We start from the raw sequence: 12,678 nt of genomic DNA on the forward strand, positions 1-12,678 counted from the left end.
TATTGTCAATACTATAATTATTCTTTCTTTCATCATGAATAATATGTATTAGTAATATACACCATGTTTGACTATTTTCAGTTCCAGGTCAGAATGGACAACAGTCAGGTGTACGGTACATCACGGAAGATCTTATACGTAAGATCTGTAAAGAGGACAGTCTGGAAATGGTCACCACCCTCAACCTTACCCTTACCAAAGCCGAGGCGGGGAAGAAAATTAAGGTAATTTTTGCAAAGATTGAATTTGCTGTCTTGAAGTTTTCTTGAAGTGTTGAGGGGCTTATTTTAGTGAAGTGGTTTAGGTCAAATCACTTGCTCCTACTGCTGTGGGTGTAAAGCTCTTTTAGGAGAAAGTCGTCAGGTGGCTAAGGGAAAGTTGAAGGTTCAACCTAGGAGTCCACCCATGCATGAAATAATGTCCTGATGACATGCAGCTTGTGTCTTCCTCAGTCTTAAAATCTAGAACCTAAAATGTGTACACGAAACTTAAAAGCATTAAGGACTGGGCTTGATTCATTGTATTCATCAAGTTCCAAGAATGTTTGTGTTCACTGAGTTATGAACAACATTGCTTCATGTTCACTTGGTTATAGATAGCTTGTTGTAAGTTACATAGTGTGTGCTTAGTGAGTTTTGAATTGTATTTAGTATGCAAGAAAAGGTACATAAATGGCAACTAGTAGGTCACATGAAAAAAAATGGCTTATATGGCCAGGTATTTTTCCAAGCCGTCCATTTCTCTCAGCATACAGTTTTGACTGTAACCATAGGTCCTGTACTTCACATTTGCTGGTGTTTGCCAACGGCCTGCATCAACTAACAACCCATGTCACATTAGAAGAAAATGTTTTGAAGGAATGTCAACATCATAATGTGTATTCACATTTTCTTTAGAATATTTTAATTATGCTAAAACCCTGTTAAACTAAACAGCCAAACAGTATTATTTTCAGACATTTTTTGCTCCAAAATTTGTAGAGTTCAGTTTTTGACCTTTTTGTGACTGGATTGTTATTAAACTTTTAGGATAGCTTATTTCGCAGAAAGTGCAGCATTTCCATGCTAATATTTTGTAAATTTCTAAAAAAAGTTTTTTTGTTTTCAAAATTGTGATTGTGCCCGACAATGAGGAAATACATTTTCGGCCAGAAATTGACATAATTAGACCTTCAAAATGATGTATAATTTATATAATTCAGAATCTTGCTAAATAAAGTCATAATTTACTTGTACATATTGGGCAGATCAGACAGTTTTTAGGGATTTTTGCATCAGACAGACATAAATAGAAAAGAATGTATTCTGGACAGAGAAAATTGTCTTGAGGCTTCTGTTTGAGCTATGGTATAAAGGAGATTGTTTGATCTATACTGATTTTGCTATAAACAGTTTAGAGTTTGTATGTATCTGAAAAGAGAGATATTTAAAGAGAGTTTCTTTTCATAACAAAATCATAAAATTTTTGACAGGAAATCAATTAGAAATTGAAGCTATATATATATAGTTGTCAAATTGTAAACACACTTAATGGTATCTGAAATTTATTTAAAACTTCTGTAGAAAGTGGCAAATGTTTATTCTGGTAGCATTTAAGTTAAATAGATAAATGGTAGGTAGTGACCTTTTGCTTGACCATTACAATTATTGTACACATTTGTTTAATGGACATTTAAAAAAAAAGGTCACAACTGAGATGTTAATGATTTAAAGAGACTAGCATCAAGATTTATCTTATTGTTTTCAGATTTACTTCACTTAGTCAAAAATACTTTATGACTGTAACAGTGTATTTAAAAACATTTAAGCTGGGTTAATGTCATAAGGTCAATATTTAGAAATCACACTTGTGCAATCTTAAAATTATAAAAAAAAGTTTTAACAGTGTCAGTTACATGGTACAATTAAGTTGAAAAAGTAGTAGGACTTTAGCAGTACCAAGCAGTGCACAGAATAAATACCAGTTTGTGTCACAAAAGAAATAATTCCTGATTTTTATACTCTAAAATTTGTTTATATATGTTTTGAATATACTTTTAGTAATGTACCAAAAAGCACAAAATTGCCGTTTGGTTTAAAGCTAAGTATGTAAAGCACAAGACAGTGAATCGAGAGGTCACAATCTCCATCTATGAGAGGAATGGATGTTCTCTGTTATGATTTGAAAGATAGATTGTCTTAAGGTATTCTTCCGTCATGCTAGAGAAGAAGTTTTCACTAACTTCTGGAGAACAAGTCAGTAGATTTACTGCCTGCTCTAAGACTTATACAACTGAAAAATGAGACATGCGATGAGAAAATCAACATAGTTCTTTTGCGACCAGCCTGGATCCAGACCAGCCTGCTAATCCGTGCAGTCTAGACTGCACGGATCCATGCTGTTCGCTAACGGAAAATCTCTAATTGCATGGATCCTGACCAGACTGTGCAGATGTACGGGCTGGTCTGGATCCATGCTGGTTGCAAACACGTTATGTTGGTTTTCTCATGGTACGGCTCAAATGTTGCTGGAAATAATTGCTTTAATATACCCATTCTGTCTAACACAAGAATGTACAAAAAGTATAAAGAAATTGAAAAGAAACTAATATTGTTCAGGACTTTTTCCATCATTTTTGAAATACATGTACCAGCTGCACACCTGACTGGTGAAATTGGGAAAATGCAAATGGAAATTGACTAATTGGGAAAATGCACACTGAAATTGTCTTAATTTGGAAAAAAATCGAAATTTAAGATTAAATGCTGTAATGTTATCACAATTTGAATGAAGTATCAAAACTATTGGAAAACAGTGAAAACCCTTAAAATGAACAATTGTTTTCAGAATTGAGGGGGAAAATACTTTTTGTTTTGCTTTTGGAGTGCCTCCTTACACCGTAGGTAGATAAAAGGGGGAAAAAAGCCCTATTGGCCATACAAATCAGAAGCAATACTATTTAATAAATAGAGGAATTGAAATATATAGCATTGGTATAGAAATGTGAAATAAATGTAAGTGATAATATTTTGTCGGTTAAGATATTAAATTTACTTAATTGATTTGTTGAGGTGAATAAGACCAAGTAAACAAGTGGTCGCGCAAAGCATTATATTTATGTATAGCTCATAAATAGTGTTTTAGATTGGGCTTTCAGAAGTGTAAAGTTGTAAAGAAAATAAAACTTGTATGAATAATGCATGTTGTTGAATTTCTACTTGACACTTGTTATTTGGTCATAGATAAGAACTTTATATTAAACATAATAAAATATACATTGAAATGAGGTTTTTCGTTTGAAATGTGAGCAAGGAAAAAGGGCAGACTGACTTTTTCTTTGGGAAAATGTTTTTAGCTCAACTATTTGAAGAATAGTCTGAGTTATTCATTCAAGTCACCCTGATGTCGTTGTTGGTGTCACACCTTGGTTAAAGTTTTTCATGCAAGTACATCTAGGTATCATTTAAAGGTTTTAGCTTTGAAATTTATTTTTCTAGGTTATGTACCAACCTCACCAGGTCAAGTCCCATGACTCTGACCTGTATTTTGGCCAAATTATGCCCCCTTTTGGACTTAAAAAGTCCTGGCTAAAGTTTTGCATGCAAATTACTATCTCAAAAACTAATGCAGATATTGAATTGAAACTTACATGTGTCTTCAGGGTTGTAAAACTAGGTATTAGCATCTTGTCCCATATGTATTGTTGTTGGTTTACCTTTCCTGCCTGTACAGTGGATCTTTATGCTATTTTATAATAAAGTTTAACTCTTGTGGTTCTGTTTTGCATTTTATCACCTTTCTTTCCTATGTTGGATCTGTTTCACATGCTCAGACACTGTTGTAGCCAGCCCGCTTAGCTACAGATCACAGAGTTTGGAATTAGATCCTGAAATAAGGTGCATAATCTCTGTGACAGTTTAATTAATGACATTGCACTGAAGTTGATTCATCTTCCACTTCAAATTCATATTGAGAAGTTTAGTACTGTTACAGAATCCAGTAACACTGGTTAAGTGCCCATGTTATGTACTGTAAAATTGTTTAATTTCGTGGGTATGAAATTTCTTGGTTTTGGTCAAATCTCTGTGGGGATATAAATTTGTGGATTTTAACTTTTGAACATAAAATGAATGGGCATTTAACTTGTTCGTTGGGATTAAAAACAATTGTGGATTAACTCAACCACGAAATCCACGAAATTTCAGAGTGAATGAAATACTGTTAAAATATAATGTTAATTATAAAGCGAAATAGACATTGTTGTTTAATGCCATGGTATTGAATTACCTGTAAAATCTTATATGTTATGTTTCCCTTTTATATTTCAGTACATAGAGAACCTGGATCGCCTGAAAAGACTGCAAGTTCTTATATTGAGTAACAACATTATAGAAAGAATTGAAAAACTTGATAAACTTCTGAAACTAAAAGAGCTTGACCTCTCCAGTAACTGTATAGTGAAAATTGAGGGTCTGGAAAACCTTACTAATCTGCAAATATTGAACCTGTCAGGAAATTTGATTGAACATATACCAATATGGATGGGAAAGAGGCTGAAATCATTACGGGCATTTCATGTTGGAAGAAATAGACTAGAATCGGTAAGACTGACTCTTTTCTTGTAGACTTTACAATTATGATAATAAGCTTCTTGACAGTATGTTACGATGTACAGTGGAACCTGTATTAAAAAGCCAGTCAGGGTAACAACACAGTTAGCTGTTTAACCTTTACCCTGATATATTTCTAAAATGGACTGGTCCAGCATTCAATTTGGGCAGTACCATTATAATTCAAAGGGGTGTTCACTGAAAATTTTGCTGACTAAATAGCGAATAGTACAGACAATGATCAGCCCTCATGGATGTGCAGGCTCTGCAGGCTGATCTTGGTCTGCACTGGTTGCAAAGACAAAATCACTTGCTGCCAGCAGGCTAAAGGTTAAGGTAGGTGGCTGCGTAAGACGAGTTGATATTTGAACAAAATGTGAATTTATATGACTGGCTGTTTTAAGGCAGGTGGCTGTTTAATACAGGTGATTATTAAAGCCGATACAACTGTTAAAATTTCTAAATTTAACTAAGTAATGAACGCTATGAGAATACTACAGTCCTTTAATATGCATCAAGATGTATATTTTGCTGTACTTTTACACAGAGATATTGTTGATATACCATAATTTGACTGAAATATAAACAATATGCACTTATACTTGTTTTTGAAACAGCCAAAGCAATAATACCACTGAAGTCTGTATTTTAGCCTATGTAAAAAGTTAAAGCCATTTTTAAACCAACTTTGTGGAAATGAAAAAGAAAATGGCAAGTCAGGTTTACCCAAACTTTAGATTTGGAAAATATTTTTACTATTGACTGGCACGCCATTCAATATGTGTGTAATATGCAGTAGGTTTTCTACTGCAATATTCTCTCCTCTAAGGAATGCTTGTTTACCAACTTTTTTTGCCAATTTAGTACTTGAATTAAGAATTTCATATTTAAAGGGAGATAATGCAGTATAACTTGTGTATTGTAGCTGAGTGAGTTAGCTAAACTGAAACCACTACCAGATCTAACACAGCTAACAGTGGCAGAAAACCCGCTTGCCGAGTTCAATCATTGTCGACCATATTTAGTGTTCCATTTACGAACCTTGGAGGTAATTGATGGTCAAGCGGTAACTGATAGGGAAAGAAGTGCAGCTAAAGATAGATTCGAACAAGGTAGGCGATGATGATTAAGTGAAGGAAAAGATTCATTGTGTGAAGAGATTTTGCTTTAGTTTTCTAGTTATAAACTACTTAAGTAGGAAGTGTTGTAATGTTGCTGAAAGGATGTAAGCAGCTTAGACATGAAGTAAAGGTTGGGTCATTACTGCACCCTTTTATGTCACTGTCTCAACAGAAATAAGTTTTACAAGGAAGAGAACTTTTTATTGAATTTTAAAAAAAAAGCGTTAGACTTTCTTGAAATGCATCTCAACTATATTTTTGTAAAGTAAACCCAAAATCATTTATGCTATTAGAGCATTAGAACTTTTAAAATTGAGACTGTCGGTAATGCACTTAAATTGAGACTGTCAGATGAAATCTGGTATCGATAACTATCAAGTACATGAAATATCTTGGAAACTGGAGAAAGAAATATTAGAAATTCAATATACTCAGTATGTAGTTACATTTACATGTAGAAAGTATTGTTACAGTATATAATTGCATTTATATACACTAGGGAAAATTGAATTTAATTTTTAGCTTATCTGATTTTTTTTTTAAAAATGATGAGTTATTGTCATCACTTGATCGGCGTCATTGTCGGTGTTGCCTGGTTAAGTTTTATGTTTAGGTCAGTTTTTCTCCTTAACTATCAAAGATATTGCTTTGAAACTTGCAACACTTGTTCACCATCATAAGCTGACTCTGTACAGCAAGAAACATGACTCTGTCCTGCTTTTTGCAAGAATTATGGCCCCTTTTGGACTTAGAAAATATCAGATTTCTTGGTTAAGTTTTATGTTTAGGTAAACTTTTCTCTTAAACTATCAAAGCTATTGCTTTGAAACTTGCAACAGTTGTTCACCATCATAAGCTGACCCAGTCATCAAGAAACATAAACTCCATCCTGATTTTTGCAAGAATTATTGCCGCTTTTGGATTAAGAAACTTAGATTTCTTGGTTAAGTTTTATGTTTTGGTCAGCTTTTCTCCTAAACTATCAAAGGTATTGCTTTAAAACTTGCAACACTTGTTCACCATCATAAGCTGACCCTGTACAGCAAGAAACATAACTCCATCATGCTTTTTGCACGAATTATGGCCCCTTTTGGACTTAGAAAATATTATATTTTTTGGTTAAGTTTTATGTTTAGCTAAACTATCAAAGCTATTGCTTTGAAACTTGCAACACTTGTTCACCATCATAAGCTGGCTCTTTTCATCAAGACACATAACTCTGTCCTGGTTTTTGCAAGAATGATGGCCCTTTTTGGACTTAGAAAATCATGGATAGGACAATATTTCTATAATACAAAAAAATCAGATGAGCTTCAGCATCTGCAAGGCGGTGCTCTTGTTTTATAGATGAGCTGGAAAGACTCGAGAAGCAGTTGGAAGGGGAGGAAGCGAAGTATCGCCGTCTTGAGGAGGACCACAACCGATCTAAACAGGAAAGAAGTCATATGAGTGCTACTGAAGATGATCTGCGGAAAAGGGAGAAAAATTACAATGCTCGGATTGAAGAGTTGGAGCGAGAGCTGGAGACAAAAAATGATCTGGTATGTATATAACTGAACCTGTCTTAGCTGTTCTTTCTATTTAATAACAGAATTGTGTTTTAAGCAGCCATGCTTACTAATCAACAAAGGCCTGAAATGAGCAGTTACCTGGCTTGAAAGGCCACTTTTTGTTCATTCTTTATATTATTACTGCTTAATAAAAATTCTGTTGTTCATTACTGATTAAAGAGATGTAGCACAGGTAAATGAAAAATAGCCCTGTATTCCAAAGAAATCTTGCCCCAAGGAAATATGATTTGTATTTTTGTTGTGAATATTTTTTTAATTTTTAAATTGCTAAAGGTGGGTCTTTGCTTTCTTACCAGTTTATTAGGGCTGTGGATCATCGTATAAGTGGCGATCCAATCCGATCCACGAGTCCGAGCTGATGATTCACAGATCAAACCACGATCACCAGCAACAACTTATAATGATATAAACATGCAAAATTAATTGTTATATATGTATCATTTTCTTAATGGATTCTAAACTTTTTCAGTTGTCATATCTGCTCAGTTTAACAGTTTTGACTTCTGTTTAATGTTTTGCTCATTAATTAAAGTAGTGAGTGGACTCCATACATACAGACGAATGATAAATAAAAGAAAATTTTATCTGTTGGAAAGAAATGGCGTATTTAACTTTTTATTGAATTTAATTTCTTAAATGTGAATTAAATTTCTTATTTCTTATTGTAATTTTCAATAAAATAAACACATATTTAACATAAATAACAGAATGTTTAATGTAATTCTAACCTGTTTTTTTAAACAGTATTATGGTGGAATGAATTACATAAAACTTAATTAGCAAAATCCTTCAGCATATTTATCTTAGCTATTTATACTTTTTCTTTCTGAAATAAAAAGAGTTGAAGGCTTAAAATCTTTATTGGGGGTATTTCTTAATTTCCTTACCATTTTATAGATAAACTCTAACCCTTAAAATAGCCCTTTTATCTGCTCAGTTTTCGTACATAATAGGTTTTTGAAACGTATATTGATAGCACACAGAAGTCAGTGTTTACCTAATCCATGTAAACTTTTATCTCGATTTGTAAAATAGTCTCTGCAAATCACTTGACTTTCGAATTTATGATAGTTTTGGAAAACAAACACTTTAAAACTGTATAAATTCTGCCCCTTTAAGCTTTTAATGATATAATATTGGATCATTAATAGTTTATTTGAGGACTAAATCATTTGCGACTGACAGAGTAATTTCTTTGAAAAACTGATTTTTCATTACCGCAACATTAGAAGTTACTAAAACTTGCGACTTGTATGGATTTGTTTCGAATAAGGTACTGAAGAATTTTATCAGTTGGATTTGACTGATTAACAATTTGTTTGAATGGCTTTTAATCTAAGGTAATTAGTGACAGTGTTTAGTCAGTGGCACACAAAGTTTTAGTGCTTACAAATGAAGTAAATCAAAAATATTTGTGGTAACTTTGGATTTATGTTTTTCTAATACAGTCACGTAGAAATGCTGAGGAAGTGAAAATATGCTAGTGTGAGCAAGATATTATTTTGTGATAAATTCTTGGTTCATCCGACCTATGGAAATTGTATGTTAACAAAAAACTGTTAAATAATTCTTATAATTCATGCGGGAATTATTTTTGTGGATGTTTTCATTGAAGCAATCAGCAAAGTTAAATCGCAATTAAACAAATAAAAGTTCCCAGAAAATAACTTTTTCCGTTAAGTTAAATAATTTCATATGAAGCAGAATGAATTATTGAAACTACATTTTTATGCGAATCAGTAAGTTAAATGTTTTTTGATAATTTGCATTATTCATGCTCTTCTAGTAATAATCATTGTTAATGCAGTTGTTGAAATAAGCAATATGCATTCAGTTTTAATAATAAGCATTATGCTTGCAGTTTCAGTAAGAAACATTATTCATGCAGTTCTAGTATTAAGCATTGTTATTTACAGTTGTTGAAATATTAGCAGTTTTAATAATAAGCATTATGCTTGCAGTTTCAGTAATATTCATTATTCTTGCACTGTTCTGGTGTTAAGCATTATTCATGCATTTGTTGAAATAAGCAGTTCTAATAATAAGCATTATGCTTGCAGTTTCAGTAATAAACATGATTTATGCAGGTTTAATAAAAATCATTATTCATGCAGTTCCAACTGCTGCAGATAATGGCAGAAAATGTGACCAAGATAAAGGCTTGTACTGCAAGTAACCAAAATAAAGGCTTGTACAGTTGCTTATATTCTTTCCGCAGCCTTAACGTACTAAAACGTATTAGCGTCTGATGGCCCTTTCACGCTTCCGTAGAAACAACATTTATGACACAAAACTTATTTTGAAAATATTTCTGAAATGTCTAGGTCTGCAGCTCTCAAATGCGGTTATATCTTACATCTGAGGCATATACTGACACTCTCAGACAACATCAAAAATGACATTTTGAGCGATTTGATGAAGTTCCAAAATTATCAATGTACCCTTGGTCCTTTACGGACCCCTGTGGGATTTCTGTTTTATCCAGAGCTCATATATTTTTTCATAGGTTAAAAGCTGACATGCTGTTCTAAAGCCCAGGTAATTTCAATTCGTAATAAAGTGCTGGAAATTGGCTTCCCAATAGCAAAAAAAAAAAAAAAAAGTCCACGCGCATACATTTAGATGGGGTGACCCCTGCGCATGACCCCTGACTATCTACGAATCAAAATGCGGCTTTCGTTTTCAAGTTTAGCATTTCTACTTTCATTTTATTTACTTCCGGAAATAGCTGAAGGTCGAGTGAAGTCATTTTCTGTGTTGTCAAAAACATACGTATGCCTGCCGAGATTGCATAGATATGTGCTGGCCGTCCTAAGGTTATTAGAGAAATCATTTTTTATCTAAAAATCAGTGCTTTTTCGACATTTTTTAACACGTCTGTACGAAAACCGACGTTTGAGACAAAAATGGCTAAACTAAAATGCATTTTAGGAAATCTGTATATCCTTTCCGCAGCCTTAACGTACTAAAACGTATTAGCGTCTGATGGCCCTTTCACGCTTCCGTAGAAACAACATTTATGACAAGAAACTTATTTTGAAAATATTTCTGAAATGTCTAGGTCTGCAGCTCTCAAATACGGTTATATCTTACATCTGAGGCATATACTGACACTCTCAGACAACATCAAAAATGACATTTTGAGCGATTTGATGAAGTTCCAAAATTATCAATGTACCCTTGGTCCGTTACGGACCCCTTTGGGATTTCTGTTTATCCAGAGCTCATATATTTTTTCATAGATTAAAAGCTGACATGCTGTACTAAAGCCCAGGTAATTTCAATTCGTAATAAAGTGCTGGAAATTGGCTCCCCAATAGCAAAAAAAAAAAAAAAAAAAAAAAAAAAGAAGTCCACGCGCATACCGCATACATTTAGACGGGGTGACCCCTGCGCGTGACCCCTGACTATCTACGAATCAAAATGCGGCTTTGGTTTTCAAGTTTAGCATTTCTACTTTCATTTTATTTACTTCCGGAAATAGCTGAAGGTCCAGTGAAGTCATTTTCTGTGTTGTCTAAAACATATGTATGCCTGGCGAGATTGCATAAATATGTGCTGGCCGTCCTAAGGTTATAGTGCCTTCTGTCATTATTCTCATCTGTGTTCTACTGGTAGGCATTACTCTCTCCTGAACAGTGGAACCTAAACACAATTTTTCCTTTCAGTTGAAAAAGAAGACCTCTGAATTAAACAAAGCATGTGAGAAACATTATCAATTGGAGCAAGATCTTGCCTTCCATAAGATAGACAGCAAGTTTGACAGTCTAGGCAGAGGACCAGAACAGTCATATGATGATGTAAGTTCTTTTTATAGAATCAGTGCATCTTCTCTTGAGCCATTCTCATCCATCAGATGTTTGTCAGAATCCCAAGATGAACCTGTGATTTCTTTCTTTCTTTTGTTTGGTTAGCATGTGCACTTGTAATTACTACTGGGAGTGGTTTCAGCCAATCAGTGTTCTGTATTTGGCCTGCCCAATTGAAAATTCAAGCAAGATCTAAGCAATATACTTGCTAACAGTGAATCCAAAGAAGACTGCATGACTCAGCAGTTTATTACTTGAGAAAAAAAGGGAATTTATGAAATTGAGAAAATTACTAGGAGGAAAGGAGCATGTAATGTAGAATTTAAAAAAAGGAAAAACATAAACTTTAAAACTGTTGGAGAAGTAAATCTTGGAGCCATATATGTTCTTTTATATTTGTAAAATTAGAAGACACATGTACTTTCAAATTTTTTTTACAGACTGGTGATGACAGTGGTTTATTAGGGGAAAGTCCATATATTGGAAAAGCCAGGTACAAAGCAAACAGACTCGCAGGAGAGACCGAGATTCCAGGTGCTTCGCCAAATAGGGTTCAGATCCACTCTGTCCCTGGTCCAGTGCGAGCAGACGTAAAAATGGAGCTGAATAATAAACTTGACCATGAGATTGCCGTAAAACAGGATAAAGTGAGCAAAGGTTGGTAACTCCTCAGTATTGGAGCCTAACTCTTCAATATTGGAGGCAACTCTTCAATATTGGAGGTAACTCTTCAGTATTGGAGGTAACTAAGTTGTGTCTGCTGCACATTTACTGCACAATGGTTGATTAACATATTAAAGGGTTATTTTATGTAATAACATTGTGAAACGGTTTGCAAATAATTTTGTGGAATTGGTACTGTTCTGATACATTAAATTGTCTTAAATTGTGTCTGCTTGACTTCCTAATTATTGTAATCCTTCAGATTCGTAGACTTTTATTTGTATGTTTGTAATTTTGTGTCATCACATAAATTCATATCTAATTATTGTAATTATAATTCACAAGGTTGGTATACATGTATATAATATAAGAAAAATGAAGAAAAATATAGGAAATATTGTGTACTCACTTTGATATATGTAAATAAGCAGTAATCTGTGGCTCCAGATCTGACTGAATTTATCCTTAATTGTTACGGTGACCTTGCCTTTGACACAGCAGGTCTTGTCACTGTGTGCAGTATAGTCGCTCAAGGGAAAGCATATGACTAATAACTGGTCACAGAAATGATTTACTGATGTGTGATGTCCGTGTCCCCACTCTGTGATTCATACAGGAATTATTCTGTTACTAGCTTAGATAAATATCTGGTTGTACTATTGTGGAATCTGGTTGCATTGATATGGAATCCAGTTGGTTTTGATTCTGGTTGTACTGGAATTTGGTTGTACTCATATGGAATACTGTGGTACTCATATAGAATCCAGGAATGATTTAAGGACATTGGTTTGGTTTCCTTGCCATTGCATACAATGTTAGCTGAATTTGAGTATCTTGAAATGGCCACTGGCTGTTAAGTTACCATGATGATGCTAATTTTAGACAGAAGATTATAGAAAGTATATGTGCCAAATTAAATTTTATT

General features: G+C 33.8%; 1 protein-coding gene across 11 annotated transcripts in view; it reads left to right on the plus strand.

Annotated features, from left to right (window-relative positions):
• LOC123528858 (centriolin-like) overlaps nt 1-12,678 on the plus strand; it is a 145,101-nt gene that overhangs the window by 14,957 nt on the left and 117,466 nt on the right. For all 11 annotated transcript variants that reach the window (XM_053525539.1, XM_053525538.1, XM_053525542.1 and 8 more), the window contains exons 3-8: nt 82-224; nt 4,308-4,580; nt 5,515-5,701; nt 7,058-7,251; nt 10,950-11,081; nt 11,531-11,747. In XM_053525539.1, the coding sequence (XP_053381514.1) occupies nt 82-224; nt 4,308-4,580; nt 5,515-5,701; nt 7,058-7,251; nt 10,950-11,081; nt 11,531-11,747 (1,146 nt within the window). The remainder of the gene's footprint in view (nt 1-81; nt 225-4,307; nt 4,581-5,514; nt 5,702-7,057; nt 7,252-10,949; nt 11,082-11,530; nt 11,748-12,678) is intronic.

Source organism: Mercenaria mercenaria, chromosome 15, assembly GCF_021730395.1.
Source record: "Mercenaria mercenaria strain notata chromosome 15, MADL_Memer_1, whole genome shotgun sequence".
NCBI classification, from domain to species: Eukaryota; Metazoa; Mollusca; class Bivalvia; order Venerida; family Veneridae; genus Mercenaria; species Mercenaria mercenaria.